The sequence below is a fragment of the Ursus americanus genome, chromosome 21 (genome assembly GCF_024610735.1).
Source record: "Ursus americanus isolate L20-20 chromosome 21, mUrsAme1.1.p, whole genome shotgun sequence".
Classification (NCBI taxonomy): Eukaryota; Metazoa; Chordata; class Mammalia; order Carnivora; family Ursidae; genus Ursus; species Ursus americanus.
Genome location: NC_142147.1, coordinates 49,956,283 through 49,969,339, shown reverse-complemented (window position 1 = coordinate 49,969,339; position 13,057 = coordinate 49,956,283). Strand labels below are relative to the sequence as shown.

The 13,057-nt window shown below is 55.0% G+C and overlaps 1 protein-coding gene across 1 annotated transcript in view; it reads right to left on the bottom strand.

Moving 5' to 3' along the window:
- GRIN2D (glutamate ionotropic receptor NMDA type subunit 2D) overlaps positions 1–13,057 on the bottom strand; it is a 31,657-nt gene that overhangs the window by 17,322 nt on the left and 1,278 nt on the right. Inside the window, exons 2-8 of the mRNA XM_045772291.2 lie at positions 9,632–10,251; positions 5,717–5,831; positions 5,174–5,385; positions 4,731–4,899; positions 4,111–4,264; positions 1,675–1,800; positions 1,250–1,479 (exon numbers count right to left, since the gene is read on the bottom strand). Of these exons, the coding sequence (XP_045628247.1) occupies positions 1,250–1,479; positions 1,675–1,800; positions 4,111–4,264; positions 4,731–4,899; positions 5,174–5,385; positions 5,717–5,831; positions 9,632–10,251 (1,626 nt within the window). The remainder of the gene's footprint in view (positions 1–1,249; positions 1,480–1,674; positions 1,801–4,110; positions 4,265–4,730; positions 4,900–5,173; positions 5,386–5,716; positions 5,832–9,631; positions 10,252–13,057) is intronic.

Sequence of the window (13,057 nt, the reverse complement as noted above, 5' to 3'; positions counted from 1 at the left end):
GAGAGAGAGAACTCGTGCACATGCAAGACCGGGGGGTGGGTGTGTGTAGGGGGCAGAGGGAAAGAGAGAATCCTAAACAGCCTCCAGGCTCAGCGTGAGCCCAACGCGGGGCTCGATCTCACAACTCTGAGAACATGACCTGAGCCAAAAACCAAGAGTCAGACGCCCAGGCGCCCCAAAAGTTGACTCTTTTAACAACAGACAGAGCTATACCGGCGTGTGCTGGCTCAATGTCAAGTGTGTATATGATTGAAACAAAGATGCAGACATATTTTCTATTCTATTCCATTAAAAAAAATGCTCATTGGGGCGCCTGGGTGGCACAGCGGTTAAGCGTCTGCCTTCGGCTCAGGGCGTGATCCTGGCGTTCTGGGATCGAGCCCCACATCAGGCTCCTCTGCTATGAGCCTGCTTCTTCCTCTCCCACTCCCCCTGCTTGTGTTCCCTCTCTCGCTGGCTGTCTCTATCTCTGTCGAATAAATGAATAAAATCTTAAAAAAAAAAAATGCTTGTTGCAGTCCACTGAACTGATTTCTCAACCTTCTAATAGGTCATGATACCCAGTTAACCACTTTAGTCTTGAAGTGTGCTGTGCAAACCACCCGTCCCCAAACAGTGATCTGTGATGAGGTAAGTACAGAAATCGAGAGAATGAGCACTTAGAGCAATTTTTTAAAAAAGATTTTAAAAATTTGTTTATTTTTAAAGTAAACTTTACACCCAATGTGGGACTCGAACTTATGACCCCGAGATCAAGAGTCACATGTTCTACCGACTGAGCCAGCCAGGCGCCGCACATTTGGAGCAATTTGACAGAATAATTTTGTCTGTCGAAACTACATAAAAATCTGGGTTTGAATTGTGCATGTCTTGGTTTTCAATTTTATGTTTCTTTTCTCGTAATTCATTTCTATTGTATTTTACAAAAGCATTGATCGCCACTGGACAAAATTCAGAGATGAGCCCTTCATCACACTTGAGAGAAGCACTCGTCTAAAATATCCCATTTGGCACTACTGCCCCCCAGGACATTTGGGGTCACTCTCTTTTCCCGGAATATTTAAACAGTTCATTGTGAAACAGAACCTTTCTCTTCCAGAACATTCTATTCTACCATTTTGGAACTCTACCACAGTTCTTTCCCTGGGAAAAGACCCCTGGGAATCCTTTTCTGACCTCCCATGTGCCAATTTCTGGCCTGACCTCCAACCCCAGCCAGCTCCCCACCTCCCCGAACACACACACACACCTTTCGATCGCTGAGTCCAGACACGGTGTCCACATACTCCTCCTGGATCATGAAGGCGGCCAGGTTGGCTGTGTAGCTGGCGAGGAAGATGACGGCGAAGAAGGCCCACACCAGCACCATGATTTTGCTGGTGGTCCCCCGGGGGTTCTCCACGGGCACGGAGTTATTGAACACCAGGGCCCAGAGCAGCCAGATGGATTTCCCAATGGTGAAGGTTGAGCCGCCAGGCCCTGCAGGGGGCCAGGAGGGGGACATGGACCCCAAATCCCTTCTACTCCATGAGGGAGCAGAAAGAACTACGATTCCCAGCAGCCCCCAAGGCCTCTGGTGTCTCCAGAGGCCACTGCTCTACCCCAGGGTCTGTTGGGAAATGTAGTTCTATCTGTGGTCCGGGTGCTCTGAGGTGATGGAGGAAGGGGACTCACGCTTGCCCGTGGCCAAGCTGCGGTTGTAGCCGACGGGACTGAGGTACTCGAAGATGAAAACGGTGACGGCGACCACAGTGAGGCACATGACGAACATCATCACCCACACGGCAGGGCTGTAGGGCTCTGGGGGCAAGGGGGTGCGGGGTCACGGCTTGGCCAAGCAAAGGACTGGGGGGGTCACAGGCATGTGAACATGGTGCATCGCGGACTGGACCTTGTCCTACTCTGTCCCCGTCCCAGGCTCCACATCTCAGGAACAGACCCCTGGGAGACAGTCTCTCTCAAAGACAGCCAACTCAACCATTTCTGTGGGTTCAGTCACCAGATATATCCTAAATGTTTCCTGAGCCCCAGACCCGAGTCTCCACCTGGCCACTCACCATGTTCCACACAGAGGCCAGCACCGACGCCCAGGCTCCCCATCCTGAGAGCCCCACCTTCCATCTAATCACAGTTCAACCCCCCCATTTGCCAGCCTCACCCCCTCCTTCCTTCCCTCTCCCTCACCAGCCACAGCCTGTCCCCCCACCCCTGCCCCCCACCTCGGCCTTTCTCCCATTCTCTCAGCCAATGGGCTCAGGCCTCATCCTCTCCCCTGGACCATCACCACCCCCGCGCTTCTGCACCCAGAGGTGACCTGGCCTCTCCCCTGCTCACAGCCTCCTGTGGCTCCCCAGCGCCTCCATGACAAAGTCACTGCCCTCTGCCTTGCTTCCGCCCTCCTCCCTGGCCTGATCACTCTCTCAACAACCCACTGCTTTAACCAGCCAGAACTCACAGTTCCAGAATGAGCCTCACCCTCTCTGCCTTGTTTCCACCGCTCCCCTACCAGGGGCACCACCCTAACCCATCTACCAGACACACTCGCACCCACGTGTCTCCTCCTCACACTGCCGCCAGGAGTTCACCGACAATACACCTAAGTCACCACTTCCTTGAGATTCGTACCAGGTGATCTGCCCTCCCCGGGCCAAGCGCAAGCGGCCAGGACTGCCCCTGTCACAGCAGGGTCACCAGCCCGGACTGTCACTGCGGCATCTGGGGACACTCCTGTTGCCTCTGCTGGGCAACGTGGTGGGGCATAAGTATGACCTTGTCACTTCCCTGCTGAAGGCAGGGGCCCCATGTGGTGCATCTCAGGGTGCCCTGCAGAGACCTGGGTGCCAAGAGACAGCCACAGAGAAGCGCTTGGTGAAATACACAGAAACCAAATGCAAAGGAAGAGATGCACCTTGTCCCAGCCTTCCCGCTCCCAGGAGCTTTGCCCGGACTTCAGAGAGCAAGAGGGAACTGACATGAACGACTGCCCTTGGCCTGATATGCACTGTTCCTTCTCTTGTCTCCAAGTTCAGTGAGATCCCTAACCAATCCACCTCATGGCCACCAACCCATCGGGAGCCAGCTTCCTAACCACACCCCAAGTCTGGTTACTCGCCTCGTCCTCACTGCCGTCTTCCTATCCCACCCCCACCTCCTCTCTGCACGGACCTCTGCCTTCTCACGGGCCTCCTGCCTCCACTGCCTCCAGTGGGGTATTTTAAAAGCCTGGATCTGATCCTATATCCCCCCCCCCACCAGCTACAGTTAAAACCTTGGCCATTGCCATAGAGTAAAACCCAGCTTTCCTACCAGACCCACCAAGGCCCTGCACCTTCCCCCCCATCCCCCGATTTCCTCTCAGCCCTTGTCTCCCACCCCCTCACGATCACTCACTGCCCCCTCCAGCCATACAGACTTCGGCCATTTCCCAAATACCCCACACACATTCCCGCCTTGGGGTCTTTGCCCTTGCTGTTTCCTCTGCCTAGAACGGTTCTCCGGCCCAATCTCCAAAGGGGCCTTCCTGCCCTCTCCTGGCAGCACCAACCCCATTCCTCTCCACCTCCCACCCCGGCTTAATTTCTCATACTATTGATCACCACCTCAAGTGATCTTGTCCACATATCGCCTTAAGAGATTATTTTCTGTCTTCCCCATGAGGCCAAGAGCTCTTAGAGGAGAGGGGCTTGTGTGCACAGCGCAGAGCGTGGCACATGACAGGCGCTCAGTAAACACTGAGCAGTGAGTGGAGCCCTTACCACGGGCCCCTATCATGCTAATCTCTTTTCCTCAACTCATATACAGGGGAAGACTTGGGGTTTCTGGGGCCTGAAGCTTATACCATGTGGAGGGTTGTCTTTAAGAAAAAAAGACAAAATGATGAATACGAGGACACAAGGTACAGGGCCTTGAAGAGAATGTGCAAGAGAAGGTTCCTGAAGCTTCAGTTTCCTTGGCCTCATGGTAAAATGGCTTCTCCCATTTTACAGACCGGGAAACCTAAGGTCAGGAGTGATGCCACCTCACCAGTCACACCGCAGGGACAGGCAATACCAGGATGGGAACCGGGCACACAGCTGGCCCAGTGTTGCCGTCCCAGGGGCCCGGGCTCACCGAGGAAGGCCGAGGGGGACACAGTGCCGTTGCTGCGTGCCACCATGACGCTGATGCCCGTCTCCACGAAGGGCACAGAAAAGTCCACGATCTCGGACCGCTCCTCGTTGATGGTGAGGGAGCCGATGGCCATGTCCGCGCGCTGGTAGAACACCTAGGGGGAGGGCGAGGAGGGGGTGAAGGAACCTGGCTGGCTCAAGCAGACGGTGGCCAAAGTCCCGAGACCAATGACAGGGTGAGAGGGAAGGCTAGGAGGGTGACGGGGTGGCAGAGGGGCACTCAAGACTGGGGCAGGAAAAGAGGAGGTGAGAGTCGGGGAGCCAGGCGGGAAGAGGTATCCCCAGGTCCCGTCAAGCTCCCAGAACAAGCTCTCTGGATGTGTGGGCTCCATCCTCTCGGCCCCGCCCCCTTCGTGTAAGAGGGCCACTCTCCTGGCCCCGCCCCCGCCCCAGGTCCCTCCTTGTGGCCCCCCCAGCAAAGGCGGGTCTGGGGGTGGCCCCACCCCTCCAAAGCCCGGGCTTCACTCCTCTTGGCCACGCCCCTCCACCCAGAGAGCTCCAGCGGCGTGGCCCTGCCCCAGCCCCCCTCCATCCCCCCCATCTGGTGGCGGCGCGCCCCACCTCGCCGATCATGCCGTTCCAGACGCCATCGATCTTCTTCCCGTGCTTGCCGTTGGTGACCAGGTAGAGGTCGTAGCTGAAGCCGATGGTCTGCGCCAGCCGCTTCAGAATGTCGATGCAGAAGCCCTTGCAGCACCGCTTTTCCGGGCGGGGGGCGTCCGGAGGAGGGCTGCGGGGAGCGAGCAGGCTTGGGGATGCTGGGGACCCCCCACTTCAGACTCTCCCGTGAGATGAGGGTATGGAGGGAGAGACAAGCAGCAGCTAAAACTATGGCGAGCGCTTTCTGGGGAAACTGAGGCTCAAAGGAGTTCCGTGACTTATCCAAGGTGACTAAGCTGGAAGGCTCTGCGGGTTCTGAGTTCCAAGGGAGAAGGGGGCGGGGGCCAGGACTGCTGGGCTTCAAGGGATTTTGAAGCCGGAACTCCTGGAGCCGGGGCTGTCACCTGTGGGTGCGGTTGAGCTGGCTCCGGCAAGGCACGGAGTCTCGGATGCAAGTGCCGCTGATGGGGTCGGCGGGCTCCACAATGACAAAGGGCCTCTCCTCCAGCGTGGCCACGGTGAGGTGCTGCGTGTCATCCACCGGCTGCAGGAAGCGGCCATAGCGGGACCACAGCGGGTACTTCAGGCGGAGAGTCTGCTGCTCCCAGCTGCCCACCTTGGCCAAGACAAGGGGCTTCAGGCTCCGGGGCGGGGACTTTGGCCATCGTGGCCCTCCTTCCTCAAAACCCCGGGCTCTCAGCTCCTTCTCCCTTAGATCCAGGAGTCTAGGCCCCATTTCCCTCCTACCCCTAGGAACCCACGGGTCTGGGCCCCCAATTACTTCCCCAGGACCTAGAAGTCTGGGCTCCTTCCTCCCTCAGAGGCCAGAGTCCAGGGCCTCAACCCTCATCTCTGTCAGGACCCAGGGGTCTGGTCCCCACACCCTCTCCCTCAGCACCCAGGAGTCCAGGCCCTCTCTCGTGCCCAAGGTTGGGGCTGGGACTCACCACCTCCCAAGTCCTGTCTCTGGTGAGGGAGATGACCACCAGAGAGGGGTTCACCAAGAAGCCGTCCTCATTGAAGGAATAATCCCGGTTGTCCCAGGTAATATTCATGAAGTACCTGGCCGGGAGGAAGGGAGGGGACATGTGGGTTCCTGGACTGGACCTAAGTGGCTGAAGGCCTTTCTACTGACCAGCCCTGCCCCCTAGCTGGAATCTCTCCCCCAAGATCCTGGACACCCAAATATTCCTCTTCTTTGTTCAGCACTCTCTGCTCGTGACCCAGCCCCCCTGAACAAGGTTGCAGACCGTCAGCCTGAGTTTGAGGCCCTCCTGGAGACCCTGTGTGTCCTGGCCCCGCCTGCCTGTGCAGCCCCATCTCTGATCTCTGCCTCCCCTCAAACTCCTTCCACCCCAAGCCCTTTCTGTACCCCACCAACATTGAATGCAAAGTGTCCCCAAAACATATCAAGCGGTTTCCTATCTCTTGACCAATGTAGGTGCCTGTACTCTGTGCCTGAAAAATACTTTTCTGTCCCTTCTCACCCGGATTGATTCTTATGTCTTCAAGATTCAGCTCAAGTGTCCCTTCCTCTGGGAGAAGCCCCAGAAGGTCTCTGGACTCCCAGACAATCTTCCTGATGCAACGGTACCTGTACCGTGAATGCCTGTCCCCAGGCCCTGGTCACTGCACCAGACCCTCAACTGCCATCCTCCCTCCTCACCCCCCCACCCTCAGTCCCCAAGTGCCACCTTCCTGCCCCCAGGATCTCTCCATGTCATCCCTCCTCCCCATCACCACAGACCCCCTGGACCTTTGCCCCAGCCCCCTGCCTGGCCCCCAACTTCCATTCTCTCTCCTCCAGTCTGTTCTACACTCCACCCCAGAGGGGTCTTTCTGTACGCAAAACTGACTCCACTTCTTTCCTGCTCATAAACCACCCATGGCTCCCCAGTGCTCTACAACAAAATCCAGCCTCTCAGCCTGGCATTCCAGGCCTTTGTGGCCTGGCCCTGTCTACCGCCACCTGCAGCCTCATCACCCCCAATCCCAATTCTCCCACCTTCATCCACCCTGAGCTGTTGTGGTCCCACCAACCTGCCTGAGTTTTCTCCCCTCTGGGCCTTTGTGCGACACTGTTCCCCCTGCCTGGAATACTATTTTTGGAGAACTCCTAACCACTCTTAGAATCAAATCCAAATCCCTTAGCCTGGCCAGAATGCCATACATGAGCTCGGGCCTACATGGGCCTCACTTGTTTCTCCATAATGCCCTGTCCCCAGCCTTGCTCACTAAGCTCCTGCCACAATGGCTTTGTTTCAGGCTCCCAAAAAGGCAATCCCAGCCCGAGCGAGCGCCTCTGCACCTGCTTTCCCCCCTCCCTTCTCTTCATTCACATCTTCCAACACTTGGCTCTTTTTCTTTGTCCTTTTTTTTTTTTTTTTCTTACCTCCAGATCTCACCTGCTCAGAAAGACCTTTCCAGACGACCTCACCTAACCTAGCACCCTGGGCATTTCTTATCACATTCTACCTGTTTTATCACCTGCTGGTATTTCTGCTTCATCATCTTGTTTGTTCACTGTTTGTCTCCCCTATGAGATTGTCGGCTCTATGAGAGCAGGGACCCTGTTCAACACCATGTACCCCTGGGCCCAAAGCGGTGCTTGGCACGTAGCAGACTCTCATAAAGTCTCATTCAATAAATGAATGAATGAGCCATTCATCCGTCAGGTCTCAGCTTAGATGTCTCCTCCTCTTGGAGACCTCCCTGACCCCACAGGCTGATCCGTGACTGAGTAGCCTAGTTTGGAAGGCTGATTGGGGCCAATGAAATTCATCTTTTGGGAAGATGTTGGCTGTGAGAATTGGGTGGTGGTGGTGGTGGTAGACAGGATGCAATGAAATTATGAGTATCAGCAGACAGCAGAAATTCCGGGTAAACAGTGAGTGCTAAGAGAAGAATTGGACAGCCTCTGGGAGGGGCAGGTCAGACAGAGAGAGAGAGAGGGAGAGGCCAGGGCGGAGAGAGTAAGACAGAGACAATCAGAAAGCGATGAAAGAGTAGCTGGTCCCCAGGCTTGGCCTGAATTCCTGGCATCTGGGTTTCTGTGCGTGTTTATCTTCCCAATAAACCCCCTTCTCCCTTAGGAAACTTGAATGAGCCTCTGCTTCTGGCAACCAGAAATGTCCTGGCGCCGACAGTACTCCTGCTGGTGCTCCCACAATGCCCGGGCCACCTCCATGATTGCAAGCATCACACTGTGTTGTCATTATCCCGTCCCTGTCTGCCACCCCTACAGGACCCTGTGTTCTTTGAAGAGAAGTCCACGGTCTTATTCATCTCCGTGTTCCCGGCGCCCAGCATGAGCCCTAGTTCCTAGCGGGCGCTCAGTAAGTATTTATGAACGAGGGATGCTTTTCTCACCCTCTTGTCCCCAGATCCTGTCCCCCAAGTCCCCGATTCTTTAATTTTCCTCCCCTCGGTTTTCTTCTCCACCCGTCACCTCTTTCCAGGCTCAGCTCGGCCTCATTTCGGACTCAAACGCCTCTCCTTCCACGGTGCCGTCCCCAAATTCATCAATTTCTCACTGCCAACGCTTCCCATGGTGGTGATGCTGTTTCCCACCAAACCCTGTTCTCTTCTAAAACAACAGTGTGTAAGCCGGGCACACACCTGTCCAGCTAGAGTCCTCTCTTCCCAGTCCTCGCTGCAGCTATCCCAGGCCCCACGCAGGTGAAACCTTCAGACTCTTAACAATTGGCATTGCGCAGGCGCTAGCCAATCAGAATCGACGTCTAACCAATTTGCATCGACGCGCCCGTAAACAACCAATAAGGCAGCCCTGGCCGCCCCGCGTGCGCCTGTAAACGACCAATAAGGCAGCCCTGGCCGCCCCGCGACATCCCCGCTGTCTCACTTGCCCGGAAGGAAACTGCTTGCTCCCCACTTTCTCTCTTTCCCACTTTCCCACGAGCTAGAATTCAGACGTGCGGCCGACCCCGCTTCCACTGCGCAAGAAAGTGGTGGAGCAACAAGGTGGGAGGGTCCTGGGTCCCTGACTGATCACGTGGAGCCACAGAGCCAGCAGATAACCTGGAACACTCATTTCTGGAATTTTTTTTTTTTTTTGAAGATTTTATTTGTAAGTGATCTAGGGGCTCCCTGGGTGGCTCAGTCGGTTAAGCCTCTGCCTTCGGCTCAGGTCATGATCCCGGGGTCGTGGGATTGAGCCCCGCATCGGGCTCCCTGCTCAGCGGGGAGCCTGCTTCTCCCTCTGCCTGCCAGTCCCTCTGCTTGTGCTCTCTCTCCCTCTAATAAATAAAATCTTAAAAAAAAAAAAAAAAGTGATCTATACACCCCTACGTGGGACACAAACTCACAGTCCCGAGTTGGAGAGTGGTACACTGCACCGACTAAGCCAGCCAGGGGCCCCTATTTCTGGATTGCAAAATGAGGAAGAACAACTTCAATCTCGTTTAGGCCACTCAATTGTTGGGTCGTTTTGTTACTGAAATTCAGCTTATACTCTAGGGAATCTCATCATACCTGAGGTGCCATCAAGTATAGGGTGTATCTCTGGTTTTATGTACCACAAAGAAAGAAAAAAGTGCTGCCAATTAAGCCATGATAAGCCATCAATCGTAAGGTATAGCTTGATTTCAAAGACATTAAACTGTGGGGGGAAAATTCATATTAAAACCAGGAAATATCATAATACACTCACTCTGTCTTGGGTGCTTTTTCCAAATTACCCGATTTAACCCCAGGCAGGAGACCCAGCTATCTCCATTTTACAGAAAAGTAAACTGAGGCTCTGAGAGGGGACGTGACCCATTTGAAGCTGCTCAGTCAGTGAGAATCCCAGGTAGTCAGGCTCTGGAGCCTTCCCACAGCCCTTCTACACCGACCCCACTCACCTGTGTAGACTCTCCCCTCGGTGGGTGCGGTTCTGGGCACGACAGTCATGGCCGAGCTCGGGCAGGAAGCCATAGTCACGCAGCAGAGCCTGGGCACCTCTGGCCACGACGGCCACACCAGCGGCCACACGCCGGGCCAGGTCATCCCGCCAGCCAGCTGAGCGCACTGCAAACAGGCCGGCAGGCAGTGGGGCGCCTCCTGGCAGAAGTGGGGGCTCTCCAGGGGCTCCTGAGCCTCCGCCTCCAGCCAGCTGGGGCCCCACCATGAACCAGACGTAGCCAGGCCCAGTGAGGCCGGCCTCCTCAGCTGCCCGGAACACGGGCTCGGCTTCTTCGCGGGCACAGAAGAGCAGGCGGATCTGTGCGCTGACGCTGCGGAGCTGGGCGCCCAGCACAGCCTCGCCTGCTCCAGGGTCCAGTGTCAGTGCCCCGCGGTGCTCCCAGCCCACCATGCTGCCATCAGTCAGCACCTCGATGTAGGACAGGAAGGCCCGGTGGCCGGGGGCACGCGTGGTCACCGCTACAAAGGATGTCCAGTCGTACTCCTCCAGCACCTCAAAGATGACCTGGAGCTGCTGCTCTGTGGAGGAGCCCAGCTGCAGGAAGGTGGAGCCCTTCTCCTGCGGGGGAGGAGGAGGATGTCAAGCCTCCTGATGTGGAGACCACAGCTCCCAGCAACCAGTAGGAGCCTTCAGTTTCCAGTGGTCAAGCCGGACTTCATCTCCCAGCAACTGATGAGGGCCTCCCAGCTCCCAGTGGCCACCAGTATGTTACGGCTCTCAATATGGCAACTGACCAGCTGTTCACCAAACCCCTCTCCTTTCCCTGCTTGTGCACAGAGCTAGGCCTGGGTTAGGGTTAGCCATGTGACTGAGTTCTAGACTCATCCAGAAAAGCTCTCCCCCATGCACCTTACTCTCTTCCCTGTCTGAGAACAGATGCAGAGGCCCCAGAAGAAAACTCTGAAGTCCTAGGGGACTGCAGAGCCACAAGAGGGAGAAGCCTGAGTCCCTGAGTCAACACGTGGAGGAGAGCCACCTCTAGTCAGGAAGACCTGTTTGGATTTTATAGGAGTGAGAAACAGCCTCCTATTGGGTTGAGCCACTGAGACTTGGGGGTTTATCTGTTACAGCAGCTAACATTGCCCTAGAACACACACAGCATCCAGGGAGGGAACTACAGTCCCCAGCAACCACTGAGAGGGACTACATCTCCCAGAATGCAATGAGGGTGCTGAAGGTACCGCCTCTCCCAGCAGGAAGCGGCTTTGCTGAGTGGATTTGCCCTTCTCTGGTTTTCCTCCTACCTCCCTGACTTCTTCTGTTTCCTTTGTTGGACTCAGTCAGAATTCTAAATGCGGAATCTAGTCTTCTCTTTTCTTCTCTGTCCTCCCTCCTTGGTGATCTCATCTACACCCCTGTGTTTAAATACTGCCTTCTATGCTATCCAATATGGTAGCCAGTAGCCACCCATTTAAATGAATTAAAATTAAATAACATTTAGTTCCCTGGCTGCACTAACCATATGTCAAGTGCTCAAGAGCCACATGTGGCTAGTGGCCATTGTAGTGGACAGAGCAGATATAGACCATCTTCTTCATTGCAGAAAGTTCTATTACCTGGCATTGAGTATGTCGATGGCTCCTCTCCAGTCACGGTACCTCTCTCCTGAACTCCGGACAGACCTATCCCCCTTTCTACTCAACATCTCCTCTTGGAATTCCAAGAGGCATCACAAAATTAACATGTAAAAAACAGAACTCTTGTCTCCCCCGCCCCCACTCTTCCAGTCGCAAACCTCTTCCTGGTCTTCCTTTCTTTATTCACCCAGCTGCTCAGCTCCCAAAGCTAAATCATCCTTTCCCTCTCTTTCCCTCATGCCCAATCCAGGCCATCTTCTAGTCTTCTCGGCATTCTGTTCAAAACAGAGCCCCATTCTTCACTACAGCACCATCACAACCGACGTTGACCACTATCTTACTTAGACAGCTGTAACAGCTTCCTGACCCCTCTCTGCTAACATTTTTGCATCTTCCAGTCCATTCTCCATGAGCAGCCAGAGTCATCTTTTCAAAATATTAATTGGATCACATCCCTTCTTGGTTGAAAATTTTCCAACACTTCTACCTTAGAGTCAAAGCCAAAGGCCTCACTTTGGCCCACAGGCCCTGCATGAACTGGCCCTTGTTGCCTCTGTGACCTCATCTCCCGCCACCCCCACCTCTCTGTTCTTCCTCAAACACATCAAGTTCCTTCCAGCTTCAGCCCTTAGCTGTTGCCTCTCCCGGGGACACTCTCCCCCAGCTCCTCCATGCGGGACCTACCACTTCTCATTCCTCAGGTCTAGCTCGGTTGTCACCTCCTCAGGGGGGCCTCTCCTGACTGTCCTCCTGCCTTTCCTCCAGGACAGATTTCGTGATCTGTTATTTGCTTTCTGTCTCTCCATTAGAATGCAAGCTCCATTAAGAGCAGGGATCTTGTCTTGTCTTTTTTTTTTTTTTTTTTCCTTTTCACAACTGTATTCCCCGGAACCTACAACAGCCCCGGCACGGAGTCAGCCCTCAGTGAGAAGAGAAAGTGGATTTTCTTTCTAGGCGTGTGCCTGTGGTTCTATGTGTAGGAGATAGGGCAGTTGTCCTGAGCGGATGAGGTCTCCCAGCATGCAATGAGAATCCTGGGAGGACCTCATCCTTGGCGAGAGGAGATATGGTGAGGGCATCACTTTCCCAGTATTCAATGGAGGCACGACGGCCCTGTGAGGACACGTCTTTCTTCCATCCAGAGATACTGAAGGGACTACATTTCCCAAAAGGCAACGAGAATACACTGCGGGCCACAGTTCCCAGGTCACAATAAACAGTGATCCACACTTCTCAGCAGCAACGAAGGCAGCAGGAACCACATCTCTGGGTAGGTCATAAAGGTGGCAGCCAGGGAGTGGTAAGTTCACCTCGAAGGTGACCCGCTTGCAAATCTCTGGACAACTCCCGTCCAGAAGAAGAAAGTTGGCCAGAGGCCCTTCCCAGAGTGCTCTGGACAGGAGAGAACTACGAGTCCCAGGATGTAATTGTGACCTAGTCACGAAGCCACAGGTCTTCACAGCAGGGAACTGGTGGAGACTTAGGCTCCACCCACTCAGATGGCCCCATTCGCCCCAGTACCGCCTCTGTTACACTGGCTCCACCCCTAAACAGGCCCCGCCCCTTCTCAGACACCTCCTGCTAGCGGATCTCTTCTCCTCAATGCGTACACCAGGCTTGGTCCAGTTCTGTCCTTTCCTACCAGAAGTCCACTCCGGCTGGTCCCCCTGTGCCCTCGGGCGGAAGGCCTCTTTCCAGGCCACAGCCGGCTCCAGCCTCTGCGCCCTCTCTCCTGCAGGCTCCTGGGTTTGACTTCTCATTGGCTGGGTCTGCTTTTCTGGTGGGCC